Genomic DNA, 19,345 nt, shown 5'->3' with positions numbered 1-19,345 from the left:
GGTGCAGCTTCAAATCTGTCCAACTTTTTATTGAACCAAACATCAACACCAAACAGGCAAGAGATTCTGCACAACAAGAAATTCAAACAGTACAGGTGTGTTGAGGTGATGTTCCCCCTCCTCCACCTCTGTGGCTCTCCTCAAACAACTCAGGGTTCAGCACCAGTGAACAGATCCAAGACTCTCTCTTCTGGTGGGTGATGGAGGGTCAGATCTCTCTGGGAAGGGGGCACTCAGGCCTAGTCCTATCTATGGGAGTCAGGGACTGGGCCCAGGGGTTCTGGAGGTGTAGGGAGACAAGGAATTCCAGGGGCTTCAGGGTGCTGAGCAGACACTGCCAAAGGTGAGGGCAAGAGCTGCTGGCCTGAAGGCCACAGTGAGGCTTGGAGCTGGTGGCTCATAGTCACCAGGGATTCGAGGTGCTGGAGCAGGGCCTGGTGGGGACAGGAGGGCTTGTGGAGGTGCTGGCCACGGCCAAAGCAATGGCCAGCCGGTGCTGCTGAAAAAGGGTTCCAGGAGTGGCACCCACCTGGTTCTGGGGGCCACTGCCCTCGTGCAGGAACCTGTGAGTCCTCAGGCTCTCCCCACAATCTCCCCCTGCCTCTGGAGGGCTTTGACTGAGCACAAACCCCCCCTTGAGCCAGGCTGCCATTGCCTTGGCTCTGGTGCAGAGCACCCCTTGGGAAAGGGGAGCCCTTCAGGGCCATATCCTGCCTCCTGTCCTCTGGCTGGTAGCATCTTGTCTCCACTTTCCTGTTGAAGGAGACCATCTTGCGAACCTTCCCCCTCAAGGGGCTGGAGCCTGCTGTGTTTGGCAACCCTGCCTTGGGGAGCAACACAGCCAGCAACAGGCTTGAATGAGTGATTTCCAGGCCTGGGAAGAGAGGGAGCAGAGGAGAGTTACTCAATTAGCAAGGTAAGCATGTGTTTGCTTTGCTTACTGGGTACTCTGCCCCTGTCCAAAACCCAAAACCAAACCCACTGCTGTCAAGTTAATTCCAAGTCATGTTGTTGTTGTTGTTGTTGTGTGCCATCGAGTCAGCCCCAACTCATAGCGACCCCTCCTTGGGTTGCCGAGGCAGTATCACTACAGAAGTAGATTGCCCAACCTTCCTTTCGAGGAGTGGCTGGTGGATTTGAACCGCCAGCCTTCTGGTTAGTAGTCAAGTGCCTTAGGCACTATGCTACCAGAGCTCATAGCGACCCTCATTGGGTTGCCAAGGCTGTAAATCTTTATAGAAGCAGACTGCTTCATCTTTCTTCCATGGAGCACCAGATGGATTCGAACCACTCACCTTTATGGTTAGCAGCCAAATGCCTTAACCACTACACCACCAAAGCTCCTCTGACCCAGACTGTAAACTTGAAAAGATGCTTTGATTCTATAGGAAGAAGCTGTGAGTTTGGGAGAGAGACAGATGCCAGCTATACAGAGAAGCGAATCTTTGATGTGGTGAATAAATGTGAAATTGTTCACTACAGATTGTAAATAAGCACAAGTAACTTTGTGCTTACCTTGCTTATTGGATAACCTGACACTGAAAGAGGAGAAACCAAAGGTCTGGTGAGGGACAGCATATAGCCCCCTGAAGCTGCATTCTGGCTACAGCAGGAGGGCTGGAGGTTAGACTTCAAGAAGAGCTTCCCAGCAGAGAGGCCCATGAGATGCTGGGAGCAGCAGGTGGGAGGGAGAGCCTGTCTCAGAAGATTAAGTATCAGCATGGGAAAAGAGTTCAGCTGGCTGAAGGTGAGGACTGGATGGTCTGACCTCATGACTCTATGGATACAGTCTGCCTCATTGTCCTCAAGTTAGGCAGTACTTTGCTTAGGGAATGGGCACAGTCCCCTCCTCCTCAAGCTGCTTTCCTGGAGCCCCAGTGGGTTCTCATGCACAAAGGCACACTTGGCCCAGAATGTTGTTGTTGTTAACTGTTGTCAAGTCAGCCCCCAACTTATGGTGACCCTGTGCACGATGAAACAAAACACTGCCCCATACTGCACCATCCCCATGATCCGCTGTGGATCTGAGTGTTGTAATCCATAGAGTTTTTATTTACTAATTTTCAGATGACTTGAAGCACTTACTCAAGATTAAAGACTACAGTCTGCAGTATAGATTACACCTCAATATAAAGAAAACAAAAATCCTCACAACTGGACCAATGAACAGCATCACAAGAAATGGAGAAAAGATTGAAGTTGTCAAAGACTTCATATTCCTTGGTTCTACAATCAACATCAATGGAAGCAGCAGTCAAGACATCAGACGACGTACTGCATTGGGCAAATCTGCTGCAAAAGACCTCTTTCAAATGCTGAAGAGCAAAGATGTCTCTTTGAAGACTAAGGTGTGCCTAACCCAAGCCATTGTATTTTCAATCACCTCATATGCATGTGAGAGGTGGACAATGAACAATGAAGACCGAAGAAGAGTTGATGCTTTTGAGTTGTGGTGTTGGCAAAGAATGCTGAAAGTACCATGGACTGCTAAAAGAACTAATAAATCTGTCCTGGAAGAAGTGCAGCTGGAATGCTCCTTAGAAGTGAGAATGGCCAGACTTCGTCTCACCTACTTTGGTCATGTTGTCAGAATGGAACATTCCCTGGAGAAGGATATCATGCTTGGTAAAGTGGAGGGTCAATGAAAAAGGGGAAGGCCCTCAACTAGAAGGACTGACACAGTGGCTGCAACAATGGTAAATTACCTGGTATGGCTTTTCTAGCCATAAGTCTTTGTAAACTCCATGGTGGAATTTGCTGTGAGCAACTGAGGAGCTTCTGATTGTAAAAGTTATCTACCTGGGGTATTTCTGTTAAGAGTGGCACAAAGCAATGTTCTGGGACGTTCTCTCCTCACAGGTGTTTAGAATTCTGATGTTGGGACTGGTTAGTTGGCCACTCTGCCAGGCTCAAAAAGGAGCCCTTCTAGAGGCAGAAGGAGTCTTTCTGACTGCTGGCTGAGAAAGACATGCTTCTGAGAGAAACTCGCTCCTGAGAGACAAGTGCTGTTGAGAAAGAGACATGGAGACACGCATTGCTGAGAGAGAGACACTGAGGGATGTGCACTGCTAGGAGAGAGACTGACAGAGACTGCTGGCTGAGAGACGGCAGGCTGAGAGAGACTGAGCGTTGTTCCTGAACTTGAATTGTAGCCTGGTGCTTCCCTAATAAACCCCATGATCTGTGAGTTCTATGTGGCCACTGCAGCGAATTATTGAACCCAGCAGAAAGGTGGTGGGTGCTGCAAGAGGAACGGTTGGTGTTGGGATTGGTGAAACGGCTGGAGGGAGGCAGCATGTTTCACCTCACAGGGATAGGCCTTGGGCTACTGATGGCGATTCTGTCTTCCTCTTGTGCACTTAGAGGAGGTCAGAAGTTGCAGCCTCCCTGCCCCTTTGGCAGATGGGGTCAAGTATAGCAAGGATTGTGAGGCTGGCACAGGACTGGGCAATGTTCATTCTGTTATACATAGGGTCACTATGAGTTGGAGACGACTCGACGGCACCTAACAACAGCAATCTTCAGAAGTAGATCACCAGGCCCTGCTTCCTAGCCAATCTTAGTCTGGAAGTGCCACTGAAACCTGTCCAGCATCATAGCAACATGCAGGTCTCCAATGACAGATGTGCGGTGGCTGTGCATCAGGTGTATTGGCCAGGAATCAAACCTGGGTCTCCCACACGAAAGGCGAGAATTTTATTACTGCAGAAACACCAATGCCTCACTGGCTCAGAACAGCTGTGGTGAAAACATCCCTCCCTCCCTGTCTCAGGTGATGCTTTCAGCCAACTATTTGTGGGTCTGTCTGTCTTGATGCATCTGGGTCAGATATGCCTGTCCCATGAGTTCAGTCCAGGGGTTTCATCTAACGGAGAGGAGCTCTGGTGGGGCTGTGGTTAAAGCATTGGGCTACTAAATGAAAGGTTGGAGGTTGAAACACACCAGCCGCTCCATGGGAGAAAGATGAGGCAGTTTGCTTCTGTAAAGATTTATGGCCTTGGAAAGCCTATGGGGGTCGCTATGAGTTGGAACTCACTCAATGGCAGTGGGCTTGGTATGGTTTAATGAAGAGAAAGGTTAGGAGGTTAGGTGCCCAGTCTATGAAGCTGTGGTACTTGGTATGAAGCGCGGCTCTACTTCTGCCTAGCTAGATGACCTTGAACAAGTCACTTGCCCTCTCCCCACCTCAGTGTCCTCCTCATCTGTGAAATGGAGAAATTAACAGTGTGCCCTGGTAGCATAGTGTCTAAGGCACTTGACTGCTAACTAGAAGGCTGGCAGTTCAAACCCACCAGCCACTCCTTGGAAGGAAGTTTGGGCAATCTACTTCCATAGTGATACCGCCTCAGAAACCCAAGGAGGGGTTGCTACTGACTTGACGGCACATAACAACAACAACACTGTGTACAGTTCTTTTGAGACTTAAATGAATCTAGGCAAAGTTTCTAGAGCAATGTACATAGCCAACAAGACCCTAGAGAGGGTGGGGACAAGAGCTCCTGGCCCGGGGGCTGCTGTGAGACTTGGAGTTGGTGGTCCCCAGGGATCTGAGGTGCTGGTGGCCAAAGCAGTGGCCAGCTGGTGCTGCTTAAGAGGGGTTCCAGGAGTAGCCCCTGCCTGGCTCATATGAAGCTATTACTGTCCCTGTTACCATCACATTTGTCTGTTTCTGGAGTTTCCTTCTGAGATGTGTTTGCCTCTAGTGAGACGCGTGTGGCTGTGTCAACAAGACCCAGTCTAGTCACCAAATCAGGGGAGGCAAAGACTGGTATGGGCATTGGACACTCACCTGGGCCTCCAAGAGGACGCAATCTGGCGGGCAGGGGCTGAAAGGCAGGCAGGGGCAGCAGGACCACCCCCATGTGGTCCACAGCTGCCAGGCAATGGCGCTGCTTATTGTTGAGGTAGGAGTAGAGCAGGCGGCAGTTCTGGGTGTCCCGAGCCCCTTGTGGGCACAGTTTGACCACACTGATGTCCTACGGCCACATGAAAGAGAGCAGCTGTAGGAGCAGCCATCCCTTGCTCTTGCAAACACCCCTGGTCTCCTCTAGACCTCTGAGGACCCTGTGAGGAGTTCCCACTGGGAAGTGGCAGAAACAGAGGGACTAGCCCAAAGTCACATGTTGAATCTGTAGTCATGCTGGAAACCAGACCCAGTATCCAAAAACCAGGCTTTGGCCTCAAAGGTGGAGAGAGGAGGAGGCAGGGATGATATTGAATTGTGTCCCCTCAAAATATGTCTTGGAATCCCAACTCTTATACCTGTAGATGTAATCCCATTTGGGAATAAGATATTCTTCGTTATGTTAATGAGGTTATGTCAGTGTAGGGTGTGTCCTAAACCTTATCACTTGTGGGATTTCAAAAGGCCCAGAGCTCTGGTGGCTTGGTGCCTAAGGCAATTGACTGCTAACCAGAAGGTTGGTGGTTCAAATATAACAGGCACTCTGTGGGAGGAAGACTGGGCAATCTACTTTCAGAGATACTGCCTTGGAAACCCAACGAGTTGGAACTGACTTGATGGCAGGGAGCTTGTTTTCTTTTTTTGGGGGGAAGATTAGACATAGAGGCAGACATGGGGGTGGGGGTGGGGGAAGACAGACGCTAGGGAAAATCGCTAAGGAACTGAGGAATGCCAAGGCTACAGAACTGAGAGAAACAAGGATCTTCCCCCAGCCAACAGAGAGGCTTCTCCTCTAGCCAAGCCCTGAATTCGGACTTTGAGCTTCTGCCAAAACGGTGAGAAAATAAATTTCTGTTCTTTAAAGCCACCCACTTGTGATATTTCTGTTCCAGTAGCACCGGGAAACTAAGATAGGCAGGGGTAAGGTGCTGGGAGAAGAGATGGCGCCCAAGGGTGGTCAGTTACCTTGGCCTCAGCTGGGCAGATGCTGGCCAGCAGGTCCCAGACAGTGTTTGGGGCAATGCAGCCCGCTGAGCGGATCACTTCAGGCAAGGCCTAGGGGGCAGACAGGTTGGCCAGTAAGCTCCCAGCTTCCCACCCACTTAGGGCAGACTCAATACCAACCATCTGGAAGGCTGCAGCACTCAGCGAGGAGGATGGGCAGGCAGTATGTCAGGACCCTCAGTGGCTGCCAGGAAGCCCTACCTGCCCTGGAGGCCTCCAGCCTGGCCAGGCCCCTCTCTTACAGCTGTTCTCAGAAGCCCTGCACTCCCCATCCTTTCAACACTTTATCTGATCATTCAGTCACTCAACAATCACTCCTAAAACCCTCCTTTGGGCAGGGCCGGACCTCTGGTAGCACAGTGCCCAAAGGCAGTCTGACCGTTAACCTGAAGGTTGGTGGTTCAAACCCATCAGCTACTCCATGGAAGCAAGACTTGGCAATCTACTTCTGTAAAAATTTACCACCTTGGAAACCCAATGGGGGTCGCTATGAGTAAGAATTGACTCAATGACAGTTGGTTTTTTTTTTGGTCTGGGCAGGGCCAGGAAGGCACCACACTCCTCTGCCAGGCACTTTGTGCCCTGGGTCCTTTATCGTGTGTGTGTCTACAGGAGTGGGGCTAGCATATCATTTGCCCCCACGCCTGGCACAAAGCCTGGCACAGAGGGGTTCCAATGATTTGTTTTAGAGGAAATGAATAAAAGAAAGAATGAATGAATGCACAAATGGGAGTGTGAGTAGCTGACTGGGCCGGGCAGTGTGTGAGGGAGACCTGGGTGCACAGGGCAGGAGTACCTGAACGAGCCGACAGCTGTGCCCTGAGACCAGTTGGGCCTTAGCCCGGAACCGCTTGATGGAGAACATATCTAGAGTTCCCTCCCAGGGAGGCTGGCTAGGCAGGGTCTTTGTGGATCCAGCAGGTATCTGGGACCTAAAGAGAGAGAAAGGCAGAGCCAGCCAGAACAGGTCACCAGGCCTTCCCCCAGCATCTGTGCCCCAGCTTCTGCTCCTCTCTTTTCAGAGCAGGGCCTGTGTCCCTGCAGTAGAGGGTTAGAACAAAGACCATGACAGTGCTGGCTGAATTAACAGGCTGGTCCAAGAATGGCCTTGTGCAGGGGGTGCAGCAGGCTGGGATGATTCATTCCACTTCACAGCTGGGGAAACTGAAGCCCACCAGGGGTAACAGGATTTGCCCAAGACCCCACAGCAAGAAAAGCCCCTGCTGTGTCTGCCACACTAGCTGACGGCCCTCCCCCAGCTGCTCACTTCCCAGCCCCTGGCCCCATACCTGTCCTGGGTATCTGTGAGAGGCCTCTCCCTGTTTAGGGGCATCTCTGGAGAGGACACAGGACTTGGGCTTGGGACTCTCTGGAAGATATTGTCTTCTTTCCTCCTGATGGCTTTGAAGCAGTCTGGCAGCTCACCCGAGGGCTCCCAGTCTGCAAACAGCATACACAAGAGCTAAAACAGGCAGTGAGCCTGAACCCAATCAGGGTGTGAGAGCCAAGATTTGAGCCAGGTTCTTTGCAAGGTGCTCTGGGGCATGGGCACCCCCACCCAGACACCTCCCAAGGCCACAAATATTTATTGCTGCTGAACCCCCATGCTCAGCCCCAGCTTGCCCACTGACCCGACACCAACCCTTGCACCGCCCCCCATACCCTTGCAGATTCGGCAGTTAGGGTCTAGGAAGTGCTGCTCGTGCTGCTCTGTGGTGTCCCCTGATGTGGCAGGCAGGGCTGATGGGCTGTGGTCTATGGACACCATGGGTCCCTGCAAGAGACAGGAGAGATGGCATGCTGGGAAGGCAGCTTGGACATCAGGGACCATCCAGGGGTTACGGGGCCTCAGGGGTGTGGTTTATTTTATCTTACCGAACGATATATTCTTTCAGTACTTGTTAGAGAAAATTAGGAAAATGTAAAAAAGTTGAAAAAGAAAACAAATCTCATCATTGGCTGATATTCTAGATATTCCTTTCTAATAGTTTTTCTATGCACAGGGTTTTGAGGCCCTTTTACTAAAATAGCTGGAATCAAATACTTAACTTTGTATTTTCATTTTGCTCATTAATTACAGCAGAGGCATTTGCCACACTGCATAGTCTCTGCCAACACCACACTTATGGAGTGGACTGTAGTTTATGAGTCAGTTCTGTTGCTAGACATTCGGGTCATTTCCAATTTTTCACAATTATAAATAACACTGAGGACAATACTATGCCGACAGAGCCTAAACTCTGGATGATTTCCTTAGAATAAGTTCCCAGAAGCAGATAAGAGAATCAGGGAAAATGAACATTGTTAAGACTCTCTAGATTGCCAGACCACTTTTCTTCTCACAATAGATATCGCTTTAAACGTAGAATACAGTATGTACTGATACACACACACACATATAGTATTTATATATATATATACACCAGTAACTTGGTGGTATGGTGCCTAAGGCATCTGACTGCTAACCAGAAGGCTGGTGGTTCAAACCCACCAGCCACTCCTTGGAAGGAAAGTTGGGCAATCTACTTCTATAGTGATACCGCCTTGGAAACCCAAGGAGGGGTTGCTATGAGTCTAATTCACTTGACGGCAGTGAGTTTGATTTTTTTTTTTTTTTTTTTGGACCCAGGTAACACTGGTCAACCTTGACTCATAGTGAACCCATGCATGTCAGAGCAGAACTGTGCTCCACGGGGTTTTCAATGCTTCAGGGCTGGGCAAAGAGGAAGGGGACCAGCACCAAGGAGGTACTCTCCAGGCCCTATGGAGGCAGCTCTATCTCATTCCATGCTGCCGGGATCCTGTAAGGTAATGATCACACAACAAGGTAGGCCTCAGTGTGGTGAAGCTACTTGTCCAAGGCCACACAGCGAGTGAGGTGAGAAGTGGGATACCTGGGCACAGGCCCCACCTAGAGCCAGATCAGGGCTGCACTTACCACCAGATCCTCCAGTGTCAGCATCTGGTCGACATCCCGCAGGATCTCCACCTCGCCCTTGTGGGTTAGTTTGGTGGCTGGGAGGCTGCATGGCTCCTGCTGCTGCTGCTGAATGATCTCCAGGCCCTGGGAGGGTGAGGCAGCCTAAGCTCAGGTGTGTTAGGGCATCTTTATCTTTGGCGGCCAAGGGCCTGCCCTCCACCCTGAGGCCCCTGTCTTCACTCCATCTTCCTTTTCATTCCATCTTCTGTCTCTCTGCTCCATCCTTGGGCCACCTTGCTCACACCCTATCTCCCCTATGTCCTGGTTCCCTTCTCTGACAGGGCCCAACAGCTCACCTTTTTCTCTTCCTGTTCCCGCCAGCGGGCCAGTTCTTGGGGGGCCAGCTGGATTGAGCTCATTCGCACCAGGCTGTGGGGGGTGATATCTCCGCGAACCACTTTGAGGAACAGGTCCTGCAGGGTGGGCGGCAGGGGCTGCATTACTCTCTGAGGACCCCAACCCCAACGTCCTGTCCGGTGACCAGGTCTTGGCAGTCTCTAAGGGAGAGGCTGCCCAGCCTGCAGCCTGCTCACCAGATTCCTGGGGTCGCGCAGGTTGAACACCAGGCTGCGGTACTTGGTCTTGTAGCGGCAGTTGGTCTCTTGCGTCAGGTCGAAGAGGGCTGCCTCAATTCCGGCAGCAATACTCCCCACCATCTCCTCACTCAGCACCAGGTGTGGGAGCTCCTGAAGACTGAGGGGTTCAAGGGCAGGGTCAGGGGGCCTGAGTCTGTGGGGTGATCTGGGCACTCAGCTCAAGAGGGAGTCATATGGGTGGCAAGGAGAGTCAGGATGTTCTGAGCCAACTTCGCTTTCTGTTTTGGGCATGTTTCCTACATGAACCATTGATATTCACCCCAACCCTGTAAGAAAGGACTGTTCTCATTCTTGGTTTACAGAAGGGGAGACTGAGGCTTAAAGAAGGTAAGAGGCTTGCCCAAGGTCACAAGGTTAGCAGCAAAGTCAACATTTTAACCCAGATCCCTTTTGACTCTTCAGCCCCTGCTCTGTGTCTAGGCCAATGGAACTGGGGTATGTGTAGTTGTTGTTGTTGTTGTGTGCCGTCGAGTCAGCCCCAACTCACAGCGACCGCTCTTTAGGTTTCCGAGGCGGTATCTCTATGGAAGTAGATTGCCCAACCTTCCTTCCGAGGAATGGCTGGTGGGTGTGTGTGGAGGGGAGGAAACTGAGAGGGAAAGCATCTGTCCATGAAGGGGACAGAGCCCTGGCTTGGAGGTCAGGAGACCCCAGATGTAATGCTGAATCTGCTACTGCCATGCTGCATAGTCTTTGCAGAGTCATTCCTCTCTAAGCCTTGGTCTCACCATCTGTAAACAAGAGCTCTGAGCTAAGCTCTCTGACACTCTCCCAGCACAGAGTCTCACTGTGTCTAAAGCATTGCTGTGGGTGACATCCAGAGGACCTGAGTAGAGGCTGAGAGCTGCAGTGGCTTAATGGGACAGCTCAGCCTTGGAGCCAGAGACCCAAGTTCACATTTCAGCTCTCCATGGGCCCAGTGAGTGGGTGTATGACCTTGCAGCTATAAAATGGGGTTAGTCAGACCTACAGCAGCCTTACAATACGGCATGACATAGGTCTCATGGAGCCCCGGGAGATGGTGGTATAGGGAGGCAGCCCTGTCAGGGTGTCTTGGATGTCAGGGAAGTGGGGAGCATGGCCTCACCGACTCTGCAACACCTCCTGTATGGCGTGGACCACAATGTCCCGTACTCTGACATCCAGGGGTAATTTCTCTTGTTGGGGCTGAGGCTCAGCTGCAGGAAGAGAGTCCAGGGCTCCCAGGGTACTCAGGAGCACAGGGTGGGGGGCAGACTCAATGCTGAGGGGCGTAGGCAAGCAGGGGACAGATCCCACCCTTAGGAACCTAGGTTCTCCCATCCATCCAGGAATTGGGCCCAGGCAGCCAGCAGCCCCCACCCCTGAGGGGGAAAGAGTCCTAGCAGGGTCTGGAGACCAGGAATTCGGCCCAAACCCTCCTCAGTAGTCCTGAAGAGAGGAGGCAGTTGAAGGGGGCACCCTCCATGGCCCCTCACCTGAGTCCTCCCCCAATTCCCCTTCACCAGGCTCTTCCTCTTCAGCCTCCATTGCTCTACACTGTGGAAACACGGCCTGAGGGGGAGGGGTGAGGAACTGAAGCTGCCCCTCTGGGCCCAGCCTCCGGGTCCGGGGGGTACTACTTCCCCTAAGCCACCTCCCCACTCCCACCTTGTCCCTGATGGGGCTCCAGCAAAGGAAGCTGTGACTAAGGCACAAGCACTTACTCCTGGACACTCAGCACTGGCTGCCCCACAGGAGCTGCCTGCCTCCTACAAGAGAAAGAGGACATGCCCTCAAGGGGCAGAGAAGGGCCCTTTGCATGGTGGAAGAGGTCAGAGGTCACAGAGCCCCATGCTGTCCATCCTGAAGGAGGCAGCTGGAGGACCTCAGGGTGGCAGACACACTGGTCAGCGAGGACCAAAGGCTGCCTGCTCCCTCCCTAAATGCACGGTAGGCCTAGTCTCCGCCAGCACACAGGCCAGGATGCCAGCAGACCCAGGGTCCAACCCCGTCTCTATCATGTTCTGTGTGACCAGGAGTCAGTCACACCCTCTCTGAGCCTCAGTGACATCTCTATGAATCAGGTGTGAAGGTGCCCCACTCAGTAAGATTAAGTAACATCTGTATGTAAAGCACCCAGCTCTGTACCTGGCACCCAGTGGGGCGCTGGGCCATGGGCCTTGCCTTTGTTCTGGGCCTCCGGGCAGGTGAGACTGTGCTGACCTCCATCAAGTCTTCCAGGGCCTCCAACTTTGGAGCCTGTGACCCCCCTGCCTGGCTGTGGCTGATGGCCCCCAGGAGTCGGATCACTAACCCAGAACCAAACTGCAAGAGAAGAGAATTCAGAACCAAGCTGTGAAGGAGGCCTTCCTCCCCCTCAGGTGCTCTCCTCACCCGTAACTGTTTAATGTCACTCTCCCTCATTGGACTCTCTGCTCCATGAGGAGAGGGGACATGTCTGCCTTGGCCCTTGCTGTATCCCCAACGCTTAGTAAAGGTCTAGCACATAATAGGGTTCAGTAAATATTTACTGACTGCCAGCCTCCCTGGACCATAAGAGGGGCTTGATTTGGTTCCCATGTTGCCTTCCCCTCTCACCCCTAGCCATGTTCGAGTTAACAGGACCCTCTGCTGGGACTCTTTTAACCCTTCTTCTGATCAGACATGTGGCTCTTATCTGCAGGGACATATGCATGCTCTGACTCCATCTCCTCCTCCTCAAAGATCTGCCATGCCCCTTTTCAGGATCATGGACTCACGCTTTGCCCTTCCACTGAAGCAGCCACATGGTGATCACATCCATCACCCCTTCTTGTAAGGCTGCTAATCACTTCCTCTTTGTCCCTGAGATAAAGCCTTTCATGACCATTTCAAAGTACAGAGTAGCTTTTGGTCTTCTAATGAAATACAGACTCTATCCTGGTGCCCTTTAGCTGTGGCTGATGGCAGTGGGTTGGGTAGGGTTTCACCAGGAAACTCAATGTTATCTTTGAATCTACCTACCAGTTATAGCTTTCCAAGGTTGGTACAGGATGGGGGGGTAGTTGCAACAACAATTCCCCTTCTCCTCCTCCCTTCTTTACTTAAAGGTTTTATCCTGTTTTAAGTGGGTAATCTTACGGATTCCAAACCACAGGGAATTGTTTTGGAAGTAGGTGGGTCTGAAAACTTATCCTTGAATGAATTATCATGAAACAATCACGTTCCAAGGTTCAGGGGAAACCGCAATTCAGTATCATGGGGGGAGAGCAATATTCGGATGCACTGGAGGAAGGCAAGCCAGAGCGGCTAGGACTGCATCTGCTGAGAAGGACCCCTTCCTCCCCACCAGCCCTGGGGAAAGGGAGAAAGACATGCTGTAATAGAAAGAAAAAAAAAAAAAAAACACCTACGTAACACACATGCTTCACCCCATGGGGCATGTCCACTTCCTCCTTGGAGAGAGAAAAGGGGCACAAATTAGAATCCAAACGTTCTAGTGGCCCCACTGTAGGGTCTTCATACCAAGAAGACACTCACACAAGGGAGAAGGATGCATGCTCAGTGTTCACTGGGTCAGCATTTGTAATGACAACAAAAATGGGTCCAACCCAATGTCTCTCAAAGCGAGAATAGTTAATATAATGGTAACACATCATACTGTGGATTCTATGTGGCCATTAAAAAGGGTAAGAGAGTCATAATAAAATTTACCATCCACCAGGGCCTTATAAGGTGGCTGGCCACAAAGGAAACACATCACATGTGATTTCATTAAGATCTCAGACCACCACCATGAGGTATGTACTATTAAAAACAAAACAAAACCACTGACATTAATTCCAACTCATAGCAATCCTACAGGACAAAGCAGAACTGCCCAATAGGGTTTCCAAGGCTGTTTATAAATCTTTATGGATGAGGAAGTTACTGTGGGAGCAGAATGCCACATCATCTTTTTCCTGCAGAGTGGCCAGTGGGTTCGAACCACCAATCTTTCAGTTAACAGCCGAATGCTTAACCACTGCACTACCAGGACTCTTCCTGTACCATTAAAACCAAACCAAACTTAACTGCCATTGAGTCAATTCCGACTTATACTGACCCTCACTTGGTTTCTGAGATGGTAAATCTTTATGGAAACAGATTGCCCCACCTTCCTCCTGAGGAGTAGCTGGTAGGTTTGAACTGCCAACCTTCTGAATAGTAGACAAATGCCTTAGGCACTGTGCCACCAGAGCTCCTTTTTCATGTGCCATTACTATCCCCATTTCACAGATAAGAAAACAGGCTTAGAGAGGATCTGAAAAGTCCTATAGCTACTAAGTGGCAGCGCTAGGATTACAATCTACTTCTGTCTAAATCTAAAGCCTCCAAAGTTAATTGAATCCTTTAACTCCTGGGCTATAGTGAGAGATGGCCCTGAGGGCACTAACTGACACAGAAAGAAATGTAGAAAGATGTCTTGATGCATCATTAGGAGAAAGGGGGGAAAAATAGGTTACAGAACAGTATCTGTTGCATAAGTCCATTTATGTAAATACATATTTTTAGATGCATAATGGAAGTTATCTCTGGGGAATAAAATCTAAGGGGCCCTTCACTTTCTCCTAGTAGACATGCAGGTATTTATGTTATTCAAAATGAGCATATATTTCTTTTACAATCAGAAACATTTTTTTTTATTAAAAATAAGTTCAGAGCAGCGTGTGCAGTGTGCCGCCGTTTGCATTAAAAAGAGAGAAAAAGAACTTCTGAATTTGTATTTGCTTAAAGATATATAACATATCTGGAAGTGTCCACAACAACCTGATAACCAGGGCCAGCTGGGAAAGGACTGAGTGGTGGGGAAGACTTTTCATTTTTTTTTTTTTTTTAAACCAGGCAAATGAATCAGCCTTTCAAAAGGTACATTTAAAAAAAATAAATAATAAAATAACAACCCATCATAGTGAGTAGATTCTGACTCCCTCTGTGTAAAAGGGGTCGGGGTGCAAAATGGAATACACTTGGGAGGGAAAGTAGTAGGAAATATATTAAGAATGGTTGCTGTGTGCCATGGAGTCAATTCTGACTCATAGCAACCCTATAGGACAGAGAAGAACTGCCCCGAAGGGTTTCCTAGGCTGTGATCGTCATAGGAGCAGATCTTCAAGTCTTTTCTCCCTCAGAGCCTCTGATGAGTTTGAACCCACAAGCTTTTGGTTAGCAGCTGAGTGCTTAACCATTGAGCCACAACCAAAAAAAACCCAAACCCACTGACATCAAGTCAATTTTGACTCATAGTGACCTCCATAGAGTTTCCAAGGCTGTAATTCTTACCAGAGTAGATTGTCTTATCTTCCCCCCATGGAGCACCTGGTAGGTTTGAACTGCCAACCTTCTGGTTAGCAGCCAAATGCCTTACCCCCTGCACCACCAGAGCTCCTCATTGCACCACCAGGGCTCCTTATATTAACAATAACAATAACCTTTCACAATTTAGAACCTCTAGGCTGGTCCTGGCAGAGCAGCAGCCAGGGATCCAGGTAAGGGAAGTGACCCGGGCCCCACCCCCACCAGCCAGTAAAGCGGGGGGGAAAGAGAAGCCAGAGGGGACGACAGAGCAGAGCAGCAGCCAGGGATCCAGGCAAGGGAACCAACCCAGGCCCCTCACCAGCCAGGAAAGCAGGGAAAAGAGAAGGCAGAGGACACGACAGAGCAGAGCAGTGCCAGGGATCCAGGTAAAGGGAGGGCAGAGAGATTCTGAACAGCTAAGTGAGACAAACTTGTCTGTCAGTTTGTCGTACTATTGTGGCTTATATGTTGCTGTAAGGCTTGGGCCTGTGCCGCCAGTGTTTCAAGTACTGGCAAGGTTGCATATGGTGCACGGGTTTCGGTGCAGCTTACAGACTGAGACAGACTAGGAAGAAAGAGACCATCCACTTCTCAAAGAACTGGCCAGGGAAAACCTTATGAATAACAGAAAAACACTCTTTGATACATTACTGGGCAACTTCATGAATAGTCCAGAAACATTATCTAATACAGTGTAGGAGAACGAACCCCTTAGGTCAGAAGGCTTTCAAAATATAACTAGGAAAGAGCTGCATCATCAAAGTAGGACCCACCCTACTGATATGGATAAAGTAAAGCTTTCAAGACCTTCATTTGCTGACATGGCATGACTCAAATTGAGGAGAAACAGCTGCAAACATCCATTAATACTAGGAACATGGAATGTAAGAAGTATGAATCTAGGAAAATTAGAAGTTGTCAAAAATGAAATGGAATGCATAAAGATTGGTATCATAAGCATTAGTAAGCTGAAATGGACTGGTTTTGGCCATTTTGAATCAGATAACCATATGATCTACTATGCCAGGAATGACAATTTGAAGAGGAATGGTATGGTATTCATCATCACAAAGGATGTTTCAAGATCTGTCCTGAAGTACAATGCTGTCTGCGATAGGATAATATCCATACGCCTACAAGGAAGACCCATTAATACGACTATTTTCAAATTTATGCACCAACCTCCGAAGCCAAAGATGAGGAAATTGAAGATTTTTATCAACTTCTACAGTCTGAAATTGACTGAACATGCAATCAAGATGTGTTAATTATCACTGGTGACTGGAATGCAAAAGTTGGAAACAAAGAAGAATCACTAGTAGTTGGAAAATTTGGCCTTGGTGACAGAAATAATGCTGGAGATTACTTGATAGAATTTTGCAAGACCAACAACTTATTCATTGTAAATACCTTTTTTCAACAATACAAACGGTGGCTATACACATGGACTTCACCAGATGGAGTACACAGGACTCAGACTGATACATCTGTGGCAAGAGGCGATGGAAAAGCTCAATATCTTCAGCCAAAACAAGGCCAGGAGCTGATTGTGCAACAGACCATCAACTGCTCATATGCAGGTTCAACTTGAAGTTGAAGACAATTAAAACAAGTCCCTAAGAGCAAAAATATGACCTGGAATATATACCTCGTGAATTTATAAACCATCTAAAGAATAGATTTTATGCACTGGACACCAATGACCGAAACCAGAAGAACTGTGGGATGACATCAAGAGCATTATCCATGAAGAAAGCAAGAGGTCATTAAAAAGATGAGAAAAGAAGAAAAGACAAAAATGGATGACGGAAGAGACTCTGAAACTTGCCCTTGAATGGAGAGTAGTTAAAGCATATGGAAGAAACGACAAGATACAAGAGATGAACAGAAGATTTCAAAGAATAGCTCTAGCAGACAAAGCCAACTACTATAATGAAATGTGCAAAGACCTGGAGTTAGAAAACCAAAAGAGAAGAACATGCTCAGTGCTTCTCAAGCTGAAAGAAGTGAGGAAAAAAATTAAGCCTCGAGTTGTAATACTGAAAGATTCTATGGGCAAAATACTGAATGACGCAGGAAGCATCAAAAGAAAATTGAAGGAATACACAGAGTCACTGTACCAAAAAGAATTGGTAGATCTTCATGTATTTCAGGAGATGGCATATGATCAGGAACCAATGGTATTGAATGAAGAAGTCGAAGCTGCACTGAAGGAACTGGTGAAGAACAAGGCTCCAGGAATTGATGGAATACCAACTGAAATGTTTCAACAAATGGATAACTCACTGGAGGCACTCACTTGGTTACACCAAGAGATCTGGAAGGCAGCTACCTGGTCAACTGACTGGAAAAGGTCCATATCTTTGCCCATTCTAAAGAGAGATGATCCCACAGAATGTGGAAATTATCAAACAACATCATTAATATCGCATGCAGATAAAATCTCACTGAAGATAATTCAAAAACAGTTATAGCAGTATACTGACAAAGAACTTCCAGAGGTGCAAGCTGGATTCAGAAGAGGACGTAGAACAAGGGATATCATTGCTCATGTCAGATGGATCTTGGCTGAAAGCAAAGAATACCAGAAAGATGTTTACTTGTGCTTTATTGACTATGCAAAAGCATTTGATTGTGTGGATCATATCAAATTGTGGAAAACATTGAGAAGAATGGGAATTCCAGAATACTTGATTGTATTCATGAGGAACCTGTACGTACACCAGGAGGCTGCTGTTCAAACAGAACAAGGGGATACTGCATGGCTTAAAATCAAGAAGGGAGTGCATCAGGGTTGTATCCTTCCACCATACTTATTTAATCCATATGTTGAGCAAATAATCCAAGAAGCTGGACTATATGAAGAAGAACATGGCATCAGGATTGGCGGAAGAATAATTAACAACCTACGACACATGGACAACACAACTTTGCTTGTTGAAAGTGAGGATGACTTGAAGCACTCACTGGTGAAGATTGAAGAATACAGTCTGCAGTATGGATTATGTCTCAATATAAAGAAAACAAAGATCCTCACAACTGGACCTGTAAGCAGCATCACGATAAACGGAGAAGAGATTGAAGTTGTCAGAGACTTCACATTGCTTGGTTCTACGATTGACGACAACAGAGGCAGCAGTCAGGACATCAGATGACGTATAGCACTGGGCACATCAGCTGCAAAGGACCTCTTTCAAGTGCTGAGGAGCAAAGATGTCTCCTTAAGGACTAAGGTATGCCCGACACAAGCTATGGTATTTTCAATTGCCTCATATGCATGTGAGAGCTGGACAATGAATAAAGAAGACCGAAGAAGAACTGATGCTTTTGAGATGTGGTGCTAGAGAAGAATGCTGAAAGTACCATGGACCGCTAAAAGAACTAACAGATCTGTCCTGGAGGAAGTGCAGTTGGAATGCTCCTTGGAAGCAAGAATGGCCAGACTTCATCTTACCTAATTTGGTCATGTTGTCAGAAGGGATCATTCCCTGGAGAAGGATGTAATGCTTGGTAAGGTGGAGGGGAAGGTCCTCAACAAGATGGACTGACACAGTGGCTGCCATGATGGGCTCAAGTATAGCAGGGATCACGGAGCTGGTGCGGGACCGGGCAGTGTTTTGTTCTGCTGTGCATAGGGTCGCTGTGGGTTGGAGACAACTCGACAGCACCTAACAACAACTACAACAGGCTGCTCCTAATCTCAGGGGTTTATACCAGACTAATGAGGCTCAAAAACAACAGGCAGCAGAATCAGACCTGCAAAGCTTTTATATCCTGGACTTATCAGACCAGAATATAAAATATGCACTCATAAGAGGTTTAAAGAAATAAGAGGAAAGGTTGAACATATGAGTGAAAGATAAAATAACTATACAAAATGACCAAGCAGATTTGGTTAAGAAATAAATATAACTTCTGGAAATGAAAATATAATAATAATAATTTAAATTTAAAACTCAGTGGGTAGTTTTAATAGCATATTAGATACAGCTGAAATGAGTTAGTAAACTGGAAGATACATTTTCAAAAATTTTCCAGAATATTTGCAGCACAGAGAATCAAAGAGACAAAGGATAGAGTGAAAAGGCCTAATTAATTTGACTAGAGTTCCAGAAGGAGAAAGGGAGAGAATGGGGCAGAGGCAGTATTTGAAGATATAATGACTAAGAATTACAATTCACAGATTCTAAGAGCTCAGGGTAAATAAAAATGAATCCACACCTAATCATAGTGAAACTGCTGAACACCAATGATTATAAGATCTTAAAAGCAAGAAAATAAAAAATAATAGCTAACACTTCAATAGCACTTAAACGTCCACATATTAAAACAAACAAACAAAGAAAACAAACTCACTGCCGTCAAGTCGGTTCCTACTCATAGTGACCCTTCCTTGGGTTTCCAATGTGGTATCTCTACGGAAGAAGATTGCCCAGTCTTCCAAGGAGGGCTGTGGGTTTGAACTGTGAGCTTTCTGGTTAGCAGTCAAAATGCCTTAGGCACTACACCACCAGAGCTTCTTGTTCACATATTAGTTCATGTAATCCTCACCATAACCCTATGAGGTTGTTGTTGTTGTTGTTA

At 48.1% G+C, this 19,345-nt stretch overlaps 1 protein-coding gene across 1 annotated transcript in view; it reads right to left on the bottom strand.

Moving 5' to 3' along the window:
* Positions 1-245: 245 nt before the first annotated feature.
* The window catches only part of SPOCD1 (SPOC domain containing 1), a 37,704-nt gene continuing 18,604 nt past the window's right edge, over positions 246-19,345 (bottom strand). Inside the window, exons 3-16 of the mRNA XM_007954146.1 lie at positions 12,838-12,879; positions 11,594-11,770; positions 11,170-11,214; positions 10,942-11,002; positions 10,572-10,662; positions 9,422-9,581; positions 9,185-9,301; positions 8,847-8,972; positions 7,571-7,682; positions 7,176-7,348; positions 6,705-6,833; positions 5,870-5,959; positions 4,790-4,976; positions 246-874 (exon numbers count right to left, since the gene is read on the bottom strand). Coding sequence (XP_007952337.1) covers positions 246-874; positions 4,790-4,976; positions 5,870-5,959; positions 6,705-6,833; positions 7,176-7,348; positions 7,571-7,682; positions 8,847-8,972; positions 9,185-9,301; positions 9,422-9,581; positions 10,572-10,662; positions 10,942-11,002; positions 11,170-11,214; positions 11,594-11,770; positions 12,838-12,879 — 2,139 coding nt within the window. The remainder of the gene's footprint in view (positions 875-4,789; positions 4,977-5,869; positions 5,960-6,704; positions 6,834-7,175; positions 7,349-7,570; positions 7,683-8,846; positions 8,973-9,184; positions 9,302-9,421; positions 9,582-10,571; positions 10,663-10,941; positions 11,003-11,169; positions 11,215-11,593; positions 11,771-12,837; positions 12,880-19,345) is intronic.

Source organism: Orycteropus afer, unplaced genomic scaffold, assembly GCF_000298275.1.
Source record: "Orycteropus afer afer isolate SDZICR_OR568_19922 unplaced genomic scaffold, OryAfe1.0 scaffold00433, whole genome shotgun sequence".
Classification (NCBI taxonomy): domain Eukaryota; kingdom Metazoa; phylum Chordata; class Mammalia; order Tubulidentata; family Orycteropodidae; genus Orycteropus; species Orycteropus afer.
The sequence above is the reverse complement of the archived record's forward strand: the minus strand, read 5'-3'. Positions and strand labels throughout refer to the sequence as shown.